At 39.9% G+C, this 24,998-nt stretch overlaps 1 protein-coding gene across 2 annotated transcripts in view; it reads right to left on the bottom strand.

The window, feature by feature from the left end:
- The window catches only part of PTPRO (protein tyrosine phosphatase receptor type O), a 245,685-nt gene that overhangs the window by 23,199 nt on the left and 197,488 nt on the right, over positions 1-24,998 (bottom strand). The window contains exons 14-19 of one of the 2 annotated variants that reach the window (XM_047742813.1): positions 22,984-23,116; positions 20,941-21,061; positions 15,921-15,989; positions 13,475-13,558; positions 6,922-6,957; positions 1,958-2,039 (exon numbers count right to left, since the gene is read on the bottom strand). In XM_047742813.1, the coding sequence (XP_047598769.1) occupies positions 1,958-2,039; positions 6,922-6,957; positions 13,475-13,558; positions 15,921-15,989; positions 20,941-21,061; positions 22,984-23,116 (525 nt within the window). The remainder of the gene's footprint in view (positions 1-1,957; positions 2,040-6,921; positions 6,958-13,474; positions 13,559-15,920; positions 15,990-20,940; positions 21,062-22,983; positions 23,117-24,998) is intronic. The other variant, XM_047742814.1, reaches the window with a different exon arrangement.

Below are 24,998 nucleotides of genomic sequence, written 5' to 3' on the forward strand. Positions count from 1 at the left end.
ATAATGTAATGAACTTATGGATGAATTAACTTATTGTATTGTATTAGTGTTTATATATGTATAAATGTATATATTTCCTATTGGTCTGTTTCTCTCGAGAACTCTAATATGCTTGAGTTAAAAAGCTTGGATGTGCCCTCCTCCCACACTTAGCCCAGTGTCTGTGAATGGAATACTACTTGCCTAGGACAATTCTTTATCGTGCAGGACTGTCCCACTCATCGCAGAGCATTTTTCATCCTTGTCCCTTTCTCCATTGAATACCACTAGTAGCTTCTTCCCAAGGCATTATGAAAACCAAAAATGCTCGCACACACTCCAAACTCTCCCTAAGGGGCTGCCTGGTACTGGCCCAGTTGAGAATCACTGATTTAGTTCAAACTTCTCATTGAATGGATGAACAAATTGAGGAGCTGAGAAATTGTGACTTTTTTTTCAATATTAATAGCTAAACAGTCATGAGAACTAAGGGGTTTGGATTCCCGCTTTAGTACATTCTTACCTCCTTTATAATTCTTACAGAATAAGCCTGAATGTGTTCATTTATATATTGAATGTATAAAAACTCTCAGCACGGTATAAATTAAGCATTTAGCACATAGAATTTATTATTCTACTTTTCACATTTTTGAAACATCTGAAGCTAGGATGTAATCATTAATTGCTTGATTCTCCAGTGTCCTTTCTTTTTGGGGGAATAGTGTTCCCCACTGGTTTAGCTAAGTGGTTCCAGTAAGAGCTGTCCCGTTCCTACGTGACTCTACCCTCTCAGGCTGCAACTGGCTTGAGTGGACGTCACAACCAAGGCCAGCCCATCAGTTATTCTCTCCTGTTAATTTTTAAACTCTGAATAAGGAGAGTCAACAGTTCCTTTGGAAACTCTTGGATGTGATGCCCAGGGGTTGTGGGTGGTTGTTTTCCACTGTGAGAAAGAGGTTGGTTTGCAGTAAAAGTACGAGAGGTCAAGACAGAGAAAGAAGCAGAAATGAGAAAGGGGGGATGGTCTCTGCAGGGGTGGGGCCCTTGGTTCCAATCATTTCTAAGACTGAGCTGCTCCCTTTCCTCCCTGGAGTCTGAATGGTGTGTCATTCACAACTAAAATCATCTTTTCTTTTTACCAGAAAATGACTCACTGAATTTTCTTTATGATGATGCACTAGAGAAGCCCAGCAATAATCACACTGGGGCTTGATGGCATAACCTGGGAGGGACTCCTAATCCTCCCAGTGAGGGCAGTGATGTTAGTTATGTCACCAAGGTGACATCATTGTGTAGGGAAGAGAGTTGGAGGCTTCAATGAATTTGAAAGTGTACATCCATCACAATTTTCATCACCATTATCAGAATCATCCAGACCTCTATTTTTTTTCCTGAGTTTAGCATATGTGTCCTTATAGAAAGTTTCCTTTCTTTCTGAAATCCCATCCTTGCCATAGATGTCCAGTTCACACCAAAGTTCTTTGTATTCTTTGAGATACAGCATTTGGTGTGACAACTACAACTTCTTGCATACTTGACATGCAACAGGTGACTGAGCTGGGCTCTGTGTGGAATTTCTGATCACACAGGTGGGTAGTATTAGGGGGTTTTGTATTTGATCATGGGTGAAGTTCTTCTCATCCTTATATTCCCTCTTAGGATATCCACACAAGGACTCCTGCTGCTTCTTGCAGACCTAAGATATCCCCAGCTGATGAGGGACTTGGCAGATTGACTGATTGATTGTTTGTTCACCCTACTACCCACATTTGTTCTCTCTTCTCCTCCAGTGGTGCCACCCTAGCCTGACGTGCAAAGGGTGCACGTCCTCACTCTGCACCAGCCAATGAGACACCACCATGCTGCCCATGATGAATCATATTGCAAGCCCAGCGAACTGGGAAATGACACCAGTCCCCATATGCCAAGACCCATGCCTCATCTACCACAGAAGGTAGGAATTACTTGATCTACTCACCTCGAATTGAAGAGAAAATTTATAGTCAGAGTCTTTGGCCATATCCTTGATGTAGGCGTCAAAGTCATCCAGTTGAACTGGGCTTTACCAAACACAAAGAAATATATGTTTTAAAAATCTGGTTGGCAGTTATCTATACTGTTTAATGTCATACTTTTCAAACATGAATGATTTTCTTAGAGAAAAAAGCATTTTTACTTGCTCTTTTGTTGTTAAAGTAATCAGTTCCTAGTATGTTGTGATTAAAAAGAGGACATATATATTATACTCCCTTGAGATGGGAAAGAGCTCTAGAATTTCAATCGGCTCTAACTCCAGCAATAAAATATTATATATATGGGATGCCTTGGTGGCTCAGTTGGTTCAGCGTCTGCCTTTGGCTCAGGCCATGATCTGGGAGCCCTGGGATCAAGTTCTTCCTTGCTCAGCAGGGAGCCTGCTTCTCCCTCTGCCTGCTCTGCCTGCCACTCCTGCTGCTGTATTCTTTCTCTCTCTGACAAATAAATAAATAAAATCTTTAAAAAATTATATATATATGCATGCTTACATACATACATGTATATATGTTGTTTCTAGAAAATTCTGATTGATGGGAAATCACAAAGGATTAGAGTCTGGAGAACTGTTTGAGATATGGTTTTATTTTACTTACTGTGTAATCATGGAAAATTGAATCTTGTGAGATTCAACGTTCTCCTCTATAAAATACTATGGTCATACTTACCTTCCAACATTGACACACAGTATATTAAAGAACCTTAGAAATTTAAACAGCTTTACAAGTATAGGCTCTGTACTGCTAGCTACACTGTCTTCTCAGGGCAGAGCAGGGTCAATGCAATGAAGCACATATCCAGAAAGCTTCTAGAGCCTCATTCTTTGAGAGCCATGTTTAGAGGCTTGTGTGTCTATAAAAGTATCAAAAAGGGTCAAAGGTATAATCAAGTAATGCATCTGAGCTTATGTGTCTGTATCTCCAGCCGAAGTTCTCACCTCTTTCCTTCTTTTTTTTGTGAATAAGAATTATATTTTATTTCCTGCAGTTTTCCGTAGCTGCTTATCTTTCCCGGATTTTACCTACACCAACCTGCTCTCTAAGCATCACACGATGCTGAGCTCTGGCAACTAGTCCAAGCCTTTCCACTTTGGCAGGATCCACAGAGAGACCTTTCCCTTAGTCTTACTGCAAATTTCTCCACTGTATCCTCTACCTGTGGCCTTATGTACTATTAGCAAATGCATAGTATTATGAATAGCTGTTTGTTTAAAGTTGTTGATTAACCAATATGACAGATTATGTTAAGATTTTAGTAGATTTTAAAGATTTTTATTTATTTATTTATTTGACAGACAGAGATCACAAGTAGGCAGAGAGGCACGCAGAGAGAGAAAGGAGGAAGCAGACTCCCTGCTGAGCAGGGAGCTGATGCGAGGCTCGATCCCAGGACCCTGGGATCATGACCTGAGCTGAAGGCAGAGGCTTTAACCCACTGAGCCACCTAGGCGCCCAAGATTTTAGTAGATTTTAAAGGGCATTACACCTCCCAGATTACACTTGAATTTTAACTGTTTCACTTAATAGCATTAATGACTTGGTTCCATAAAACACACCCCAGAGCATACATACTCGCATATGTTTTATTGCTTGGTTGATCCCTGAAGTAGACAACTGAAGACAAGTGATCCCTGAAGCAACATCAGCCCCATGCTTCAAGTGGGACAGCCAAGGCTAAGTGAGTAAAGTGAGTAGTTCAAGATCACATGGCTCCTCAGCAGTGGAATGCTGACCGGCTCCGCAGGAGAATGTTTCTGGTTAAAGGACATCCCCACGTCAAATTTGCCACCTTCCAAGAGAATGACTACAGGTGGAGCTCCAGTCCTAGAATGAATTCCCTTAGACCTGCCTTCTCTGGCTGTTGTCTTTGAGCAGTGCATTGACCTTAAGGTTGGGTTTAACGATTCTAGCTTTCATCCCGTTACCAGGAGAATGGAAGCACAAATAGGGAAGGCAATCTGAGAAAATATTTATGGGTTAGAAAAAGCAAAAGGAAAAGAGAGACAGAGGAAGGGCCAGGAAACAATAGAATGAACATCAGGGAGAGGGGAAGTGGGAAGTATGGTAAAGAGGAGCAAAACAAGCTAGGAGTGAGGAGAGATCAGGAGGATAAAGGTTTAAGGAGAAAAGGGAGAAGAGAAGGTAGAACAGAGGACTGGTAAAGTGAGAATAGGTAGAAACTGGAAAGGGGAGCCACAGGGACATGGTGGGGTAGGGATGGCTCTGGGAAGGGAAGAGAAAGGGTAAAGAGAAAACAAATAAAAATGTGGGGCAGGGGCTCCCCCTTTTATTTTGTGTGTGTGTTTTTTTAAGATTTTATTTATTTATTCGACAGAGAGAGAAATCACAAGCAGGCAGAGAGGCAGGCAGAGAGAGAGGGAAGCAGGCCCCCCGCTGAGCAGAGAGCCCGATGCCGATGCCGGGGCTTGATCCCAGGACCCTGAGACCATGACCTGAGCTGAAGGCAGAGGCTTAACCCACTGAGCCACCCAGGTGCCCGGGGGTTCCCCTCTTTTAAAGGGGTTTTTAGAGAAGGCTTTTGGAGAAGGAGGGAGGACCAGAAAGAAAATGAGAAAAAGGAAGGAGGAAGCTGATTTGACATGACGTGATGTGACGTGATGTGGCTTGTGGGCAGGGTCAACCACAACTGTACTTTACCCAGACTTTGGTCCATGTCTTGCTTTCTGTCCTTCCTTCCAGGTCTTGGGAGGAGCAAGCCTGACAGAGTCTCCCATTTTGGTCCAGAGACCCTGTCTTCTAACATGCCTCTCCATCTCACTTAACAACCCAACCAAAAATTTTGGGCAACAAAGTCTTTCTGTTCCTGTCAAAACATTCTAGGTGACAGCTAGGTGACGCTAGCTCTCTTCTATCTTGGTTGATGTTGTCTCTCCTGCATCAGTTGATATATGCCAATGGAACACACACTGATTTGAAATAGATTTAGGAAAAAATTATTCTGTTATCTATCTGTACCTGAAAAAATCTGTATGTCACTCAAGGCTAAATAGAAATATTTTGCAACTTTTTTTTTCTTATGTACTCCACTAGCGTGAATGCCACAGATTTTTTTAATTTAAAAATCATTTTTTTTAATGTTTAGTTAGTCACCATACGGTACATCATTGGTTTTTGATGTAGTGTTCCATGATTCATTATTTGCATATAATACCCAGTGCTGATTATAACACATGCCCTCCTTAATACCCATCACCCAGCTACCCTATCTGTCCCTTCACCTCCTCCCCTCTGAAATCCTCAGATTGTTTTCCAGAGTCCATAGTCTCTCATGGTTCTTCTACCCCCCTGATTCCCCCCACTTCAGTTTTCCCTTCCTTCCCTGAATGTCCTACATGATAGTCCTTATGTTCCACATATGAGTGAAACCATATGGTAATTGTCTTTCTCTGCTTGACTTATTTCACTCAGCATAATTCCCTCCAGTTCCAGTCATGTTGATGCCAATGGTGAGTATTCATCCTTTCTGACAGCTGAGAAATATTCTAGTGTATATATGGACCACATCTTCTTTATCCATTCATGTGCTGAAGGTCATCTTGGCTTCCTCTACAGTTTGGCTATTGTGGACATTGCTGCTATGAACATTGGGGTGCATGTGCCCCTTCTTTTCACTACATCTATATCTTTGGGGTAAATACCCCCTAGTGCATTTGCTGGGTCATAGGATAGCTCTATTTTTAACTTTTTGAGGAAACGCCATACTGTTTTCAAAAGTGGCTATATCAGCTTGCCATTCCACCAACAGTATAAGAGAGTTCCTCTTTCTCCACATACTTGCCAATATTTGTTGTTTCCTGCCTTGTTAAATTTTGCCATGAATACCACAGATTTGACTGGAATCCCTAATTGCCTCCTATTAATTCATCAATATTTTATCCTAGGCAAATATCAAGGATAAACTCTAGGTATGGAAATGTTTCACTCTTTATATGCAGAGTTTTAACTAATGGCCTGGAGGTGACAATTTAATTAGACCTTTGAAATCAACTGATGGGTAATTTTTTGCTCCAGAATCTTAATTCTTATGATTCAGCAATTCAGTAGATAAGTGAAACCAAGGCTAGCTACAATAATTATTCTTTTCTATTTATTACAAAGACTTCCTGAGACAGCATTTCTCAAAGTACTGATTATAATATCAAATAGAGTAAAAGCCTTTCCCTGCACTAAGCACAGCATTTCAAGTATAAAATGGCAAAGATTTTGGTACAACTTTGATTTAGCGAACTATTAGAGGTTTTCTCGATTTAGAATGGCAGACCTCCTCCTACAAGACTTTTATAATTCCCAACAGTGCATTCTTTCTCAGTTTTCATATGATGACAATTTTCCTTATTCTTGACCTGTTTTCTGTGATATACTTTCTTAGTGGCCTCTGCCACCCATACAAGTAAACACCCCACATGTAATGGTTTAGCTGTTGAAATATACACTTGCTTCTTTTTAATGTTTTCTTTCTTTAAGTAATCTCTATACGCAATGTGGGGCTTGAACTCACAACCCTGAGATCAAAGTCGCATGCTTCTCCAACTGAGCCAGGCAGGGGCCCCTACATTTGCCTCTTTCTTTAGCATCCCTCCTATTGGAAGACAAGCAATCATTTTGATTTGCGAAATGAAGATCACTGGGAAGAACTTTAAAAATTTTTTTAAAAAGAAACAGTAAGAAAAACTTACCATATTATATACTTCAAAGTTTCTAAGACTAAACTTTAATGTTTTCACCACAAAAAGAAACAGTAATTATGTGACAGGATGGAGGTGTTGGCTGAATGCTACGGTGGGACTCATACTGCCTTATATCGGTGTATTAAATCAACACATGGCACACCTGAAACTTACACACTGTTCTAGGTCAGTTATATCTCAATAATAAAAAAGCAACTTACTTAGTCAGTTTCCTCTTCTTTAAACCATTTTTACTCCTGAGAATTAAAAAAAAAAATAAGACAGCTTTATTTGGGCAAAAGAATCAATTGACATAATGATGAAACTTCAAGAGCTTTAAATAATTACATCAGACACCTCACTTTTATTTAATTTTCACTAAACATACCTCCAGTTTGTTTAATTACTTTTCCTTAAATGAGAAGATGATAATAATTTTAGATTCACTTCTTAAAGAGTCTATTAGATTACAGGAACATACTTGTACTTTACATTTTGGGTTGGCCAAATACTAAATTCTAGAAATAAAATCTCTTGCTACTAGGGGTTAAGTGGCTGAAGTATTTTATAAATAAATAGAAATATATGTTGCCTAAAAACTCAAAGATCTATAGGTGAGAAGGAAAGAATTGGGGAATAAAAGGGAGACCCACATGTCTGGGAAGGTGGACATGTTGGTTGTCAAAAGACTCAAAGAACCTTTTCAGTATCTTCCCTGGGAATGTGACTTTGCACTCTCCATGTTGGAATGTATCTTTTTAAAAAAAAAAATTTTAAGATTTATTTATTTATTTGAGAGAGAGAGAGGGTGTGTGTGTGTGCACAAGCAGGAGGGGCAGAGGGAGAGGCAGAGAAAATCTCAAGCAGAATCTGTGCTGAGCACAGAGCCTTATGCGGAGCTCGATCTCATGACTCTGAGATCATGATCTGAGTGGAAACCAAGAGCTGGATGCTTGACTAACAGCACCACCCAGGCACCCTGGCACGTATCATAGAATTCTACTATGGCATTGTTCTTACTCAATTTTGAGGTATTTTTTTAAGCTATCTGAAGAATTGTACCTATTACTTACTAGTTCTTAATTCATTGTTATTCTGTAAGATCAAACATGGGCAATGTCAATGCATGCTTCGGTTAATTACATTTTTAGAGGGTATTTAGGGTAATCATTTTCAACCAATAAGAGATAACTGACCTAAGTTAGTGAATGCGACTATGGTCTCTGCTGAAACACTCCATTACTATATTTTTATTGTTTTATATAAATGACAAATATTGATATGATTATGAGTAACAGTTTTTACAAATAGTTTCCCAAGGTCTTTAAGTATTGATAGAAGCACTCAAACTTGCCGAAAATAAGCCATCTGTAGTAAATAACCAGTGTGATCTGAAGACTCTCATGTGCCAGAATATTTATTATATTAAAAATTGTGGGGGTGGTTAGGTGGTTCAGTTGGTTAAGGAACCTGACTCTTGATTTCAGCTCAGTTCATGATTTCAGGCTTGCAAGATTAAGCCCCGAGTCCGGCTCCCTGCTCAGCTCAGTCTGCTTGAGAATCTCTCTCCATCTCCCCCTCCCCCTGCTCATGCTCATTCTCTCTAAATAAATAAACAAAATCTTTAAAAAAATAAAAATTAGAATTGTGAATATCCGAGTATCTTCATTTCTAGAAAGTCTGTAGCACAATGGAACACTGCTTCCTCTGTGCTCTTGTAGCGTGTTGTTCATGGACTGATTCTTCCAGGGTCTGTCAGTTGCTTCTGTGCTCCTTGCTACACAGTACTTCCCCTGCCCCCCTACAAGAGCTGAGCACAGGTAATAGGACACACTGTGGTGCTCAATAAGTGTTTCGTGAATTGGGTTGAAACAAAATACCTTTGCTGTGTTGCCCCCACAATTTTACTTAATGATTCAATGAGGAGTTTGATACTAGTCTCGGGAAGTGGAACTGGTGGATGGATAGGAAGTTACAAAGGGCAGGGAATTTAGGGGAAATACCCATTTAGGCAAGTGGTGTTTCTGGTTCTCATTTCCTGGTTGCAGGCCGTTTTTATTTCTTCCTACTTCTGAGTGACAACAATCCATTCCATAGCTATTTGTTCTCCCTCATCTTCTGTCTTTCACGTTTGGGATATAGAGGGAACAGACATTCCATTTTTTATTTTGGCTCTCCCTCATCCCCTCAAAACGCCACTGTGATGTTGGACAGAGTTGTATCATCTAGGCATTTGGGAACCTAAAAGAACAGCTTTTGAATAATGTCTACTCAGCTCTTGTGAGGGCAATGTGGTTAACTTTAGGAATCCCATATTCACTACTTTGTATCATGGGAGATAAAGACTTTGGTGCTTTATGACAGAGGAATGTATGCTGAGATAACTAACAGTTTGGTGAAGTCAAACCAACATGTTTGGTGATTGGGAGTGGGAAAGAAAAAAACAAACCCCAAACCAAACTTTTCCTATCCAAACAGACTTTAAGGGAAACTAGGAAGAAACAAATGTATGTAGGAGAGTGACACTGAATAAATTCGGTGCTGAAATATTAAACTGCTACTATTCAACAGCTGTGTAGAAACCTGATTCCTGGAAGACAGTCACTTTTTTTCTTTAAAACTCATTCATTGATTGAATTTTACATAGAATGTAAAATTCTACCACATGTTTTCAATAACTTAATGCCAAAAGTGTATGTTTAAGTGTATGTCTTCATGATTTGAGTACAACCTTTATGTTCTGCTTAGATTTTGCAGAATTCCCAAAGATTCCAAATTCTCATATCCTTAGGCTATGGGACAAGGACAGGACTGAATTATGAGACTCCACAACCATGGGGATGGAATTTTCCTACCTTTTCAATTGTTGTGCTAATTCTAAGACTTAAATTAGGGGACGATTCACTTTTAAACATGTAAATGAAGGTTTTGCCAGCCATTTGGACATCAGGACTTTATGGAAAGAGCTAGTGTGTGTGCCTGTTATCGTGAACATTTGAGGTGATGTTTAGGGTGTCATCTTGTCATTGCAAAAGATTTTTTGAGTCATTGATAACACGCATAGACAAACAGCATACAGGCATACACGGTCATGCACATCTGTTAATTTTCTCTTTTAGTTTTATCAGCTAGGGAAGGTTCAAAATCTTAATGACTGCAAGAAGTTAAGATGCGTAAGTCCTTCATGGTTATGAGATATTGGAAAGCAGGACAGACAGGAATTCATTGCGAAGGGGAATACGAAAAGAGGCAATGGAAGAAGGGTGGGATTTGCAACGACTAAAAACAAACAAACAAAACCACCCTGAAACAACTCTAACTGTCTCCAACTTCCCAAGTGCTACTTACTTTTTCATGAGCTAACTGGACATCATCCCCAACTCTTAAAAAGGCGTTTAGAGTTATATCATTCTCTGAATAAACTATGCAATAACCAGAAGGAAAGCTGAGCAGTTTAAACTAAATGTTGCTTCACAGTTAAAATGACAACTGTGGCGGGTTTCAAAGCAGGCAGATGGATACTTCAGCAGAGCAGGAGGTGACTATGGCATTAATAAAAAGAGTAGTAACAATGAATCCAGATAGAGCTGGTCCAAAAGAAATGGTTTTCTCTGACTAGGAAACCCGAACTGAGATGAGGGTAGCCAGAAATCCTGGCAGAACACCATCTTAAGACTAAGCCACCTCGGGCACTGGTGACCAGCTCCGGTTTTGCTATTACCCTGGGAGAAGATTCGAGCAACATGATGAGAGAGAAAGCGTCTCCTGATATCCACACGGACCACTCATCAGGAGGATTTAAAAAAATTAATGGGAACATCTATTCCTACAAAGTTGGCAGTTTAGAGAAGAAATCAGGCTGTGTGTGAGGAAGGAGGTGGGTGGGTGGCTCTGTTTCTAATGGTTGTTAACAGACGAGGTGAAATATGAAGTAGACGCATCTGGAGGAGGTTTAAAAATGACTGTCTAGGAAATGAAAGCAGGGGGAAACATCCACGTGCTACTAGAGGAAGAGAAAAGTCGCCAACAGTAGGGACCTCAGGTGGCTTTGGGAGTGCTAAGCTAGCTGTACCTGAAAAAAAAAAAAAAACAAGGATCGTGTATTTTCCTTTTGTTATATCTGACCTAGCACAAGCCTAGGGCTGAAAACAGAGTTGATGTTTAGTATATTCTCATTGGTTTCTATGTGTATGCCTTACTGAAAGTGACAGAAAGCCTGGGGCTCCATGTTTTGCTCTCTCTTCTCACCTGGAGATAACAATTTACAGTCTCAAGACCCTTCTTCTAAAAATGACTGAAGGTTTTTTTTTTTTTTAAACAAACAAACAAAAAGACTCTAAACAAAAAACAAACACAACTAGTGAAGGGTTCCCCCCACTAAGTTGGGTCTCATGCTAGTTGATCAGTACTATAAATAGACCTTGAAGGGGTTGTTAAAATTTGAAGATGTGTGCATCAGGGGGACCTATTAAGAAAGACATGCAAAAAAAGCATAGGCCTGATAAAAGGGTAGAAGCTACACTGTGGGAAAGTCAGAGAATTAAGCAGAAAAATTAATACAATAGTATATGCATCTTTCTTGTTTGTGTTTGAACTGGAATCGTGGAGGGTACTTTAAGGTATTGGGTACAAGTATTCTGATGATAGGTAGAATACCTGAGAATGATTAGTAGGTGTCAAGTGAAAAGTGATGCATATTTTTTTTTTAAAGATTTTATTCATTTATTTGTCAGAGACAGAGGGAGAGAGAGCGAGCGAGCACAGGCAGACAGAGAGGCAGGCAGAGGTAGAGGGAGAAGCAGGCTCCCTGCCGAGCAAGGAGCCCGATGTGGGACTCAATCCCAGGACCCTGGGATCATGACCCGAGCCGAAGGCAGCCGCCCAACCAACTGAGCCACCCAGGCATCCCAGTGATGCATATTTTGAAGGTCAAAATGGAATTTCAGCACTATTCGTACCTGAATACTATCTGATGTCAAATACTTAAAATACCGTGTTGGCTATTGTAAAGCCCTATACTCAAAACTGTTATTAAAACCAACTTGGAGTAACAGCGAATGAGTCCTCATCATCTAGGACATTCTTCTGATTCCATTACTTAGCACATCAGTGTCTACCATGTTTCAACACCTTTCCTCTGTTCTCTTCTCAAAAAAAAAAAAAAAAAATCAAAACAAAACAATCCCCCCCATGCTGGTATTAATCTCTTTTGTGAGGAAGTCCTTTTTGGTATTTCTTCCATTGCAACTTGAAATCCTAACCTTGCCGACTGTGTTTATTCTGTCTTTGGAGGAGCTGAGGAACATTTGATCAACTGCCTTTTGGAATAAATAACTCTATAGATTGCTTTTCATCTTTCACTCTCCCCCCCACTCTCCCCACTCAGGCGCCATTTTTTCCAGTTCATGAGCTATTTTTTTTTAAAGATTTTATTTATTTATTTGACAGACAGAGATCACAAGTAGGCAGAGAGGCAGGCAGAGAGAGAGGAGGAAGTAGGCTCCCCTGCTGAGCAGAGATCCCGATGTGGGGCTCGATCCCAGGACCTGAGATCATGACCTGAGCCAAAGGCAGAGGCTTTAACCCACTGAACCACCCAGGAGCCCCTCATGAGCTATTTTTATTGCTTTTTTCTAAGTCCTTCTGGACTTGTCCATATATCTGGATCTATCTGTACATAATTTAGTATCTAAACACCTTGGATACTTCAGGACAATGATCTTTGTTTTTGGTCAGGAAACTACTACCTTTTCTCCTGCAGCTCAGTAAAGGAAACTGTCCTTCTAGATATGTTAGTCCCAGATTTCGAAATTATTGTTATTAGATTTTATGCAAACTGAAAAGGATACTATTTGAGATTTGATTACTAAAATGATTTAAAAGTTAAGAAAAGGAGAATTTATTTTTATTTTTTTTTATTTAAAGATTTTATTTATTTATTTGACAGAGAGAAATCACAAGTAAGCAGAGAGGCAGGCAGAGAGAGAGGAGGAAGCAGGCTCCCTGCTGAGCAGAAAGCCCGACGCGGGGCTCGAACCCAGGACCTGGGATCATGACCTGAGCCGAGAGCCGAAGGCAGTGGCTTAACCCACTGAGCCACCCAGGTGCCCCAAGAAAAGGAGAATTTAAAGAAGCTGCTTTTTATGGAGAAAAGAATAGATTTTGCAGACACTGGGGATTGGAACCTGGATTCTCTATATAGTGGTATGATGTAAGATAATCTCCTTAAGCCTCTATTTCCATGTGTCTAGGATGGGGCTGTGCAGAGTTGTGGGAACAATTAAATAAGATAATTAAATAATGAAGCTTTGCACTTAGTTGCTCAATATCCATTGAGTTAACATTACTATGAAAACATTTACACCGCAAACAAATAGTATTCTGCACTTCTCTACCTAAATGCATTTCTTCTGTTTTGGAAATATGAGGCTCTCTAATGGATTGAGATGGTAAGGAAAATGGAAAGCATCATTTACAAAGATGAGAAGCCAATGCATTGACTGAATGAAGAAACAAATGACTAGCAATAAATGGAAGAAAAGTTTGCCAAGAACATCCCAAGAAGAAAATTTTAATTGGAAAAACATTATAGTTAGTTAGCATGTTGGTACCATAAACTCTTTTAATCCATTTCAACACATGATTAATAATTTTAGATGCAGCCCAAACACATCAGATAATTAAAGAGAATTTTTCCTTTCAGTTTTACTTCTGGAGAGCTAACTTTATAGACTTTGTGTTACGTAAACAGTAAAAAAAAAAAAAATCACTTACCAAGGATTAATATAAAATGCCAAAAGATAATCAGTCCAAAGACATGAAGGTAGCAGGGTTAAGAAAGCAAATATACTCCTACGCCTGTGAGCATTAATAGATATAACAGATGTAAAGATGAAAAAGTGGCAAGAGTTAGTAACATAAACTGTGAACAGATATCAGTAAATCACCTACCGGGATCAATTAAAATGACAAGCATCTTAATTACAATTAAATATTATTCCATCTGAAACATGAGGGTTTACGTGCTCTCATATTGCCAACACCAGTTTTATTCACACACAACCATACAGTAATCAGATATATTCCTTTCAACTTATTTTGTGTCGATTAGTCTGCTATTAAGTGATTACATTTTACATTCAGTTTAAAGAGACTCTTAAATGCCTCATTAATTATCTCGTCTTATTCTTGGATATTGTTATCTCTGCCATGCTTGAACCTATTTTAAGGAACCATTATAGCATCATTTGATCACTAACAGAGGCTTGTGTGAGGAAATATCTACCAAAGCTCAATTTCCGCCTATGCTGATTCTAGGAAAGACCTCAAGCTTCTGGGGTACATTCTTATAAAGTTGCACTCTCAGGTTGACTTTCTATATTACTTTTAGTTTAAGTAAATTCACCATCGCTGAAAAATAACTCTTAAAACAGAGCTATGGGAGGATGCTCAGGTATCATTGATTCAAGACAAGTAGCTCATGAACCTGCCTGGTCCGTAATATGACTAATATTGAGCTGAGTGAGAAAAAGAGTATTTCGTCGTACTTTGTTTCTAATTCAGTCTACTGGTCTAAAAAGTGGGGTGTGAATGAAACTTCAGGTATTTAAACCATGTGCAAAATAGAGCATTCATTAATGTTGATTTTAAAATAGCTTCTGTCTGAGTCTATAGCTACCCTGGGAAGTAGGAGGAGAAATGCTGTCACTTTGTCACTTTAGTCACTACAAGTTTCACTGAGAAATCTATTCTGTCAGCCGGAACAGGCTGGTGCTGGCAAAACTGTGTTTGCCAAGAGCAGGGGGAGAGTTTTGTAGATTTTCTAGAAAGGTCCTGAAGTGAATTTTGCCTTAGCTCTCCCATAACTGGTGTCCCATATTCTATCAATTGGGACTGAGTGTTCAGTTAGTCAATACATAGACAGCTGTCCTGAGTCACAGGTATGATTGGGTAAATTTCTAGATGGGCTGTTCTTCCTTGCTTTGTGACTGGGCCTTTTTAAAGGGCGAACCAGACAAGGATCAGTGAATTAAGTTTCTTAAACTTGGCAAGACTGTTAATATATTTGAAGAAACCTAGAAAGAACTGTTTACTAACTTTTCACCATTGAGGGGTTATGAGTTTTCCTTCTTCACAGTTGGATTAGTTGTAGTTAAATAGCAAAATTCCATTCAGGCTAAAATTTAAAAATAGTACAATATATTGTCTTATTAAAAAGAATCCTATTTCAAGTAGACTTTCCACTGCTAGATGCCCATTCAGGGAAGCAGAAGTTATATTACCATTAAAGCCCTCCCTTCTTCATGGATTCTGTAAAGTTTCTAGTCTCACCTATCTATTTCTTGAAGATCACCATTTTGGGGGATTAGGAAAACAAGAAAAAACAAAGACCATTTACCAAGGATTAACATGAAATGTATCCATTTAAATTAATATGCTTTGCATTGTGGCTTGCAGAAGAAACCAACCTGATCATGTAAGCAGTGCTGGCTTTATATTTAATGATGACATCATTAATAGTTTTGTTGGGTACCCATTGCAGTGCACAACGGATAGGATGGTTAATTCTCACATATCAGTGTTAAGGTATAATATCAAGCAATTTAGTCTTCTGGTAATGCTTTCTTAATTCTCCAAATACCTCCTCCTTTTAGGTCCTTAATACTCACGCATGGGGAAAAAGATAAAATAAGGCCAGGTTTTCCCATGGGACTTTACTGCCTTTGCTATTTATTTACCTGTAAGTGTAAGAGTCGAGAGCCCTGGACTGAATATGTCTCCTCAATTCTGAACAGAAGTGGGGGCTCATATTCTCAGGCACTGAAATGTCACTTGGAAATAGAGATGCTACCCTGTCTCCTGCTGCCTCGCTGGGGTCTGTCCTATGCCTTTGTCACCACTTACTCCTTCAGTGTGACTCCTGCATTGAAGCCCTTCTTCAGCAAGGTTTGGGGCTACATCCATGCCTGTGTTAGTCCTTTGTTTAATATAATGAATACTCAGCAGACTAAGACATTTTCTTTACCTCATAACATAGTAAACCCATACAAACTAATATATTCAGTGACGAAAATCTAACCTTGGAAGGTCCACTCTTTCCAAAGTTGTGAAAGCACAATCAGACAAAGCCATGTAACCCTCCAAAAGAGTAAAATAAAGTCTGGAGCACACACACAGCATAAATAAGCTATCTAGAGGCTTGTTCCAAAGTGGTGCTCACCAATTGTATGGAAGCTTTCCATCCCGCTCCAAAGACGCAAAATTGACAAAGGTTCCTGCTCCGCATTCCCTGTTTGAAAGGAACCACAAAATCAAGGTTACTGCTTGACAGAGCACTCTTTTACCTTGACATAAAAGAAAGCCTCTTCTGGCTTATCATCACAGCATTAAATTATGAAAAATATAAGCTAATATAAATTCCATGTGTTCCTCTTTTGCATGCAATGTAAAATAGAAAGATAAAAAAGTTTTTCATAAGGTTGCACATGCCCTAATCACGTTATTTGAAGCCAAGAGGATTTGGTTTACAATCCTTTCCAAAGGGCACTCATGATCCTAACATAAATCTTGGAACTATTTGGGGTATAATATTTTTCACAAAGCCTCTAGCTTGAGGGTTTTCTGTTTTTAGCACATATTCTTTGTGGGGTTGTTTTTTTTTTAATTAATTTCTTATTTTTTCAGTGTAACAGTATTCATTATTTTTTGCACCACGCCCAGAGCTCCATACAATCCGTGCCCTCTCCAATACCCACCACCTGGATCCCCCAACCTCCCACCCCCCGCCCCATTTTGATTTCTTCTCTAAAATGGTGGTAGATCAAATTGGTTTTTTTTTTTCCTCCAAAATGTTCCCCTCATGTCAGGATGCCCATGAGATTCATCACTTGAGGTGAGAGGAGAAAGAGTGAGACATACTGAATCAGATTGGCTCACACGGAGCCTCTGATCCAAAAGGTTGCTTTTAATCTGTCAGCAGAAAATATTGTTAAAATTTGTTTTTTTCCAGAAGTGGAAGGCAAAGTAATACATATTCTCATGCTTTTTTCACCTTTGGCTAATGTCAAGGATAAACAACACAGCTCACCAGCACTCACGCATCTCATTCCCCCCCCCCCCGCCGACCCCCGATGAAATTGATGGACTTACTCAGAATTGAAGCAGAGATTTTGACACTATTGACACATCTGCTAATCACTTTAACAATCTCCCTGTTCTTATTACCATGTTCTGAGAACCGTTTTCTTCTTTGAAAAATGCACTATATTGTTATATCATACTGTTAAAAATTACACATCAATTCATTTTCCTTTGTCAATTTTCCATATATAGGAATTATTTTACCCTGTAATCCAAAGGTTCTTATCTGGGTTTCAAGGATGGAATTTAGAGCTCCATGAACAGAGCAGGGGAAAAGTACTCTTGTTTTCACAACCTCTAACTGAGATTTAGCAATTCTTTTAATTACTAAAATAGGCAACAGGCCACAATAGTATCATCAGTACTGGTGAAATTGCTAACCACAGAAACTACAGATGTTTTTCTATAATGAACCTGCGGCAGATGTTGCAGTATTGTTCACAATCATCACTCTGATGAAATTATGAGAGTTATTAGACATCCTACTAAATATTATCTAATATATTAATAAAGTAACATGCAATGCATTTGTTTTTTAAATGCATTACATGCATTTTCATAGAATTAATTTCTTTTTAATTCTATGTATTTTATTTTTTGCACTTAAAAAGAAAACATTATTCTTGGAAGAGCGCCACAGGCTTAATCAGATTGCCGGAAAGGATCATGACACAAAAAATGTGAGGAATCTCTGCTCTAATGGTCGGCAGGCCGAAGTAGAACCACTTCTAATCATCTTGCTGCATGCACCAAGAGGGCTCCTGGAATGGTACCTGTCACCACACTTAGTACCAGCCCTGCCACAGTTTCTATTATGAGCTCACATTTGCTGCGTGCTTTCCAATTACAGCGTTCTTGCTCCTCACCACCACTAACATAAGGGCTATCCCCATCTCTTCTCCATAAACATTCTTCCCCCTGTTCCCAGGCTCTATACACTTTGCTATAAACTTTGTTACTTTATACACTTCGTTACTTTTCCTTGAACTCCACTAGATGCCTCTGGCCAGTCAGTCTCCTGTGCTCTTATCTTTTTTTTTTTTTTTCCTCCCCCGAAATCTTAGTATTACATTGTTCTGGGGCTTACTTCAAGGCCTTCTTCTTTCATCTATGCACTTGCCCTCGGTAAAGAATTTCATCCGGTCTATCGCTTTAATACCACTTACATGCTAACAACTCCCAAACTTGTATCTTCAGGGCAGACTTCGCTCCTGAACACCAGACTTTTATGTTCAGATGCTGACTCCACACCTGCACTTGCAGTCGTCTCAAACTTAACATTTCCCAGACAGAAGTCTTGTCGCTCCCACAACTCTGGAATCCTCCTCTGGAATCCTATTTCCGATGATGGCAACTCCATCCTTTCAGTCATCTTTGACCCTTATTCATTTCCATTTCACGTGCGATCTGTGAGCAAATCCCCTTACCAAATGCCTCTATTTTCAAAACATATCCAGTATCTGATCATTTCTCCCCACATTCATTGCTGTGACCCTGGACTAAAGCACTACCATCTCTCGTCTGGGTTACTATAATGGCTGCCCCCGTTAATATGCCTGCTTCGCCTCTATACAGACTGTTTTCTCATGTAAGCTGGCTTTTCTGCCCCGAGTCCTGCAGTAGCTTGACTCAGAATAACAGCGAGAGTCTTTACAACGGCTTACAAGGCTCTGTGTGATTTGACATTATCTTCTGCTGCTCCCCCCTTCATTTCCTCTACGTTAGCTGCGCTAACCTTCCCACTACTTTGTGAACATGTTCCTGCCTCAGGGCTTTTCCACCGGCCCTTCCCTCTACTGGGCATACTGTTCTGCCAGAAAACACATGGCTAACTCTCTTATGTCCTTCACATGTTTCCTCAAGTACAATCTTTTCAGTGAGACCTATCCAGCTCCCTGAGCTCCTGTCTGTATACTCCAGACATCTGTACTCCTAATTTCCCTTATCTGTTCTATTGTTTTTCTCTTACTGTCGGCTCACAAACCACACAAACTTTTTACTTATATCAGTGTATTTATTGTCTACCTCCTGTGCTAGAATAGGAGCTCCATGAAGGCAGAAATTCTTGTCCATTTTATATACTGTCATATCGCAAGCGTCTGGAAGAGGCTGACACATAGCGGGTGTCCATTAATATTTATCAAAATAGCCATTAATATTTGTTCATATTAATGGATGAAGTTTCAGTGAACTGCACAAGGTCATATAGATTGTAAATTAGGATCTATTCCCAAGGAGTGTAATTTCAGAGCTCTCTATATGAGCCCCAGTGTGGTACCACCTTCCTGCTTATCCTTCTAAGATTAGTTTAAATGCCATCAGTCATAAAGCTTGATTTTTATATTCAGAACCAATCTCTTTTCTATATGTTCAGGGAATTCCATTTTTTTAAAAGATTTTTTATTTATTTATTTGTCAGAGAGAGAGAGAGAGCGCACGAGTGAGCACAGGCAGACAGAGTGGCAGACAGAGGCAGAGGGAGAAGCAGGCTCCCCACAGAACAGCCCGATGCGGGACTCGATCCCGGGACGCTGGGATCATGACCTGAGCCGAAGGCAGCGGCTTAACCAACTGAGTCACCCAGGCGTCCCGGAATTCCATTTTTTAAAAAGATTTTATTTACTTATTTGACAGAGAGAGACACAGCAAGAGAGGGAACACAAGCAGGGGAAGTGGGAGAGGGAGAAGCAGGTTCCCCCTGAGCAGGGACCCCGATGTAGGACTCTATTCCAAGACCCTGGGATCATGACCTGAGCCGAAGGCAGACGCTTAACTGACTGAGCCACGCTGATGCCCCAAGGAATCCCTTTTTTATCTCCTTTCGGGGTAGGTCAGTTTATACCTTTAAATATATTTCTTTATGTACATATCTGCAGCCATGTTCTCAATTTCCTAGTAGACAGCTTGGATGTCTGATTTTTATTTAGTTATGCCAGATAAGACACTGATTAGATCATTATTGGATTGATAAGTTTATTTATGACTAGGCAACTGATAGAACTCTGAGAAAGAAGTATGTTGATAGACAATTCAGCAGGCTAACACTGGGTAAATATAAATTTGAACCAAATTTCCCAAACCCAGCAGTATTCGAGGCAACAATTTTTAAGAGAATTGATGGATTTTTCTGATAATACAGGGGACCACTGAAAATACTTGAGAATGTGCTTTGATAAGATATGCATCAGTGGTCAAAGGAATAGGGAATCACTAAAATCATAAATCAAAAGTCTTTTCTAGCTGCAAGAAAAATGAAAACTGCCTGAACTCTGAGTAGTAGGAACAAAACTAATAGGGGACCTCCAATGGACCTAATCATAAACTCTACAAATGTTTTCTGATAAAACAGCTTTGGCAGAACTGATGAAGAGAGGGACTTTTTTTCCTTTCTTGTGGTCTCTTCATATATTCACTCTTCTCATGAATCATACTGAGTAGCCAGAGATCTTTATTTTTCTCCAAAGTATATTTGAAAGTATCCAATGTCATTAGTAGATCTCTTTGCATGGGTCTCTTAAAATCACAAGACTGATAGTGAGAGGTCTGGATTTGTGTAAACAATCCTTTGTTTTGTCATTTCCATGATTATGTTTTCTAAAATAACTTTTAAAAGTCTACTTCAAGGGACGCCTGGGTGGCTCAGTTGGTTAGGCGGCTGCCTTCGGCTCAGGTCATGATCCCAGCATCCTGGGATCGAGTCCCACATCCGGCTCCTTGCTCAGCGGGGAGCCTGCTTCTCCCTCTGCCTCTGCCTACCACTCTGTCTGCCTGTGCTCATGCTCACTCTCTCTCTCTCTCTCTCTAATAATTAAATAAATAAAATCTTTAAAAAAAAAAAGTCTACTTCAAAAACACAAAACAGACACTGAAAACCAAAATCAAACTTACCGCTGTGCAATTAAGTACTAAAGTATTTTAAATTACACATTAAAATATTTTGATATTATTAAAATAATTTTAAATGACATTTATAAATTAAATTATGAGTTAAAATACTTGAAAGCCCTGCTGTACAATTTTGGTCTGCAAAAGCAGATCTGTAAGATAAATTAAAATATTTTAAAGCCCTTGTGTAAAAAAATCAACCAAACTGACCTTACCTTGCCATCTGGAGATGCTTTTTCCTCAGAATGATAAGGGTCACGAGCAGCAGTCCAATTAACAGAGTGCTGAGGATGGCCAACACCGAGATGACTACCACATTAGGGTTCATCTCTGTAACTAAAGAGAAAAGCCATGCGTTTTCATTATAACTTCCATTACATGAAACTAACCCAACCACTCATCATTTTCCATTGATTTTTAACACCACTGAACATAGAATGATGACAACAACAGCAACGGTGATATTTCCCCAAGCCTACAATGACCTCCTCGTGGTCAAATACAACCTCGTAAAGTAGGTTGACAAATGGCATTCAGGTGCGTGGCAGGATGTGTCCATCTCAAAGCATTACATCCCGAATGTTCTTATCCAGGAGAACTGTACAATGTGAATGGTGCCTGGACCATAGTTTAAATTCCTTTGAAACCAAAAAAAAAAAAAAAATCTAGATATCATCACCATGTATTATGACTGTTTAGGATTTTCAGAAGTTTAGAGAGTGGCAGATTTTCATTTTATGCCTATGACTTTAAAGTCAGAAAGCACAACTGTATATTATGCTCACAACTAAGAATGTATATGAAAAAGGCATTAGCAAGCTACCATCTGCCGCAGCACTTAACACATCGCTAGAAGCAGGCATTCTGATGATCTGTAACCATATGTTGAGAGGTTTTCCATCTGCACAACTCAAGAGATTAAACCTATTAATAAGGCATAGGGTCCTTAAGAACAGGGCTATGTCCCTTCCCTCTACTTATATGGAGGCTGTTATGGCACATGCACATCTGAAGTGGGAATATATTTCAAATGTTTTCATAAAACTTAACCAGAGAAGGACCAGAGCAGGGGAGAATGACACCATCCTCTGCATTGACCATAAAATCACAGAACTGGGGGCGCATTCAGTTCCTATATCTCTGTGTGTTTGCCACTTCCCATTTGGGCCAGCAGGACTCCCGCTCCGGGGCAGAGCAATTGCACAGAAGGAATATTAGACTCATGATCAGGAGACCTTTTTCAAGTTCATTTGACTACTAGCTGCCATTCGGAGAAGCTATTTTATCTGTCTCTCCGGGCTTCACTTTCCTCACTCATAAATAAGTTGAATAATACACCTATTTTACCGGGTTGCTGTAGCCATGACAAGGAATAGTGAACAGGAAAGGCTACTTGGAATGGTGTCCAAGCACACAGAGGTGAGAGACTATTAATATCCTTTGTGGGTCCATTTTTGGTCCCCTTTTCTGGAAAAATAAAAATTTAAAACAGAAGACAAACAGAAGGTGACTCTCGTCATCTCTGAGTAGAAACACATACAATGAATGCGACAGAAATGGAAATGCAGCCAGTGAAGGGATCACGTGACACTGAGAGCGGTACTATTACACAGGTGTCTTTGTGGGTGATCTTGGACTGCTGAGTCAGCCTCCAACAACAAGGCAGTGACACCCATAACTCAGAAGGAAAAAAAAAAAGGAAGCACCATTTTTCTAGAGTTTTCATTATTTCTAATTCCACAATACCAACAACCCCCTCACCTCCCCCGCCGATAGTTTGGCTTGATTGGGAACTTGCCCGCTTTGTTCCAGGAATTTAGTAACATCATCGCTTGACCAGGAATGACTGAGGGCCCAGGAGGCCACAGGAGAGCCCGAGTGGATCAGGGTACTGTGGCCACCGCTGGGGAGGAGGATGAGGCCCGTGGAGTGGACGGGAGCAGCTCTCAGCCACACGGTGGATATTAGGGCTTTCAGTGCTTCATTTCTATGTGTCAGTACAGCTCAACAAGGGACGTATATTATGATTGCAGTTTTGCAGATGGGAAAGCAGAGGTTCCTAGATGGTCAATATCTTTCCCTCAATCATACAGGGAGTGAGTGCAGTGATGGGCTCCCTGTCCTCAGAGCCTGAATGTTTCAACAGAAGGTGGTTCTAGTAAAAGGATAGACTACCTATATTTGAAAAGATAATGGAAGGAAAATCTAGAAAGATAGAACTTCCAAAGACACCAGATTCCACAAACGCAAGTAATTACCCATTGTTGAGACGGCTATGAATGTGGGGACACTGGGGCTGTTGTGACTGAAGCTGGTGACACTACAGTTGTAGGCAGTGGCGGGAAGGAGGCTGGAGATGGTCACAACGTGGGAGGAAACAGCAATTGGTTCCTGGAGATGCAGAACATAAGATGAGTGTCATATTATCTTCATCTGTTTTAGTCTGTTCTTCAGAGTTGAGTGGGTAATACATAAACAGAGTAAAGCGTTTAAAAGATGCAAAAGGACAGCAGTGAAAAGTAAGTTTCCTTCTTTCCCTACTTTCTATCTACCCAGTTCTCCTCCACGGAAGGTGCCATTGTTGTCAGGTTTTTTTTTCCTTCCCATATATATTTTATGGATGTGAAAACATAAGGTACAGCTAAGCAAAACCTAAGTGATAACATGGTTTGCATATTTTACCTTGGTTATAGGTATATTTTGGTGCCCTTCCCACATCAGCACAGATATAGCTGATTCATTCTTCTTAAGGGCTGTGCAGAAATTCACTGAAATGACCTACTTTATTTAACCAGTCCCCTCTTGAGGAATGTCTCAGTTGTCTCTGATTTTGTTACTATTACGAACCATGCTACAGCAGACAAATTTTAAATTATGAGAACAAACATATATGGACACACACACGCTTAATACACATATGTGTATATGCATGTACACACGTAGAGATTCATACACAAAACCTGTGTGTGTGTGTGTGTGTGTGTGTGTGTGTGCAAATGCGTGGATGTACATACAGATGTGGGTATTCATTTTGCCCCCAGCTGAATGATGGGCCCATAAGTTGAATATTTTTCAAAATTTTGAAATCTATTGATAGATTGTCTTCTTTTAAATTTTTCATTTTTTGAAGATTTTATTTATTTATTTGAGAGAGGGAAAGAGAGAGAGCATGACTGGTGTGGGGAGAAGCAGAGGAAAAGGGAGAAGCAGACTCACTGCTGAGCAGGGAGCCTGATGCAGGACTCGATCCCAGGACCCTGGGGTATGAACTGAGCCCAAGGCAGACACTTAACTGACTGAGCCACCCAGGTGTCCCAACAAATTCTCTTCTATAGGCATTTTCCAAGTTATCCTGCTGCATGTGATGCTGTGTGACAACATCTCTTCTCCTAAACTCCTTCCAATCTATCTGTAAACTCTTTGAGTTTTTCCAACCTAATTAGAGGAAATTGCACCTCATTGTAGATTCATTTTGCATTTCTTTTATTGTGAGTGAACTTGATCATCTTTCCATGTGTTTAAGTGTCTTTAGTGTTTATTTCCTATGAAATATTTGTTTTGGGTTATTCATCTGTATTTTTTTCTATTTTTAGTTGCTCTTTGTATATTAAGGACACTATCCCCTTTGTCTGCATTCCCAGCTTTTAAACAGCATCGGCCAAAGTCACGGCAACTTTGTGTTCTCAAAAACATTTAATATTAACGTATTCTTGAGTAGAACAAATTGTTAATTTGATGGGCCAACGGTTAGACCAGTGACAACTACCGCAGTACAATATGAAAATTTGAGCCAGCATAATATTCTTTTCCCAAACAGGGATCTGAAACACTCCTGCCTAAAGAGATGAGAGCCATCAGCACTTATTTCCAATTCCACCTCTTTTACTCATCTATAAAAGAATGATTCTAAGGAAAGACTTTTGCTAACAAGACTGTTATAGTAAGTAGCTGCATAACCATTGTTTTCTTTTTCTTTTTTTTTTTTAAAGATCTTTATTTATTTATTCAACACAGAGAGAGAGAGAGAGATCACAAGCAGGCAGAGAGGCAGGCAGAGAGAGAGGAGGAAGCAGGCTACCCGCTGTGCAGAGAGCCTGATGCGGGGCTCGATCCCAGGACCCTGAGATCATGACCTGAGCCGAAGGCTGACGCTTAACGCGCTGAGCCACCCAGGCGCCCCTCTTTTTTTTTTTTTTTAAGATTTTATTTATTTGACAGACAGAGATCACAAGCTGGCAAAGAGGCAGGCAGAGAGAGAGGAGGAAGCAGGCTC

Source organism: Lutra lutra, chromosome 8 (assembly GCF_902655055.1).
Source record: "Lutra lutra chromosome 8, mLutLut1.2, whole genome shotgun sequence".
NCBI classification, from domain to species: Eukaryota; Metazoa; Chordata; class Mammalia; order Carnivora; family Mustelidae; genus Lutra; species Lutra lutra.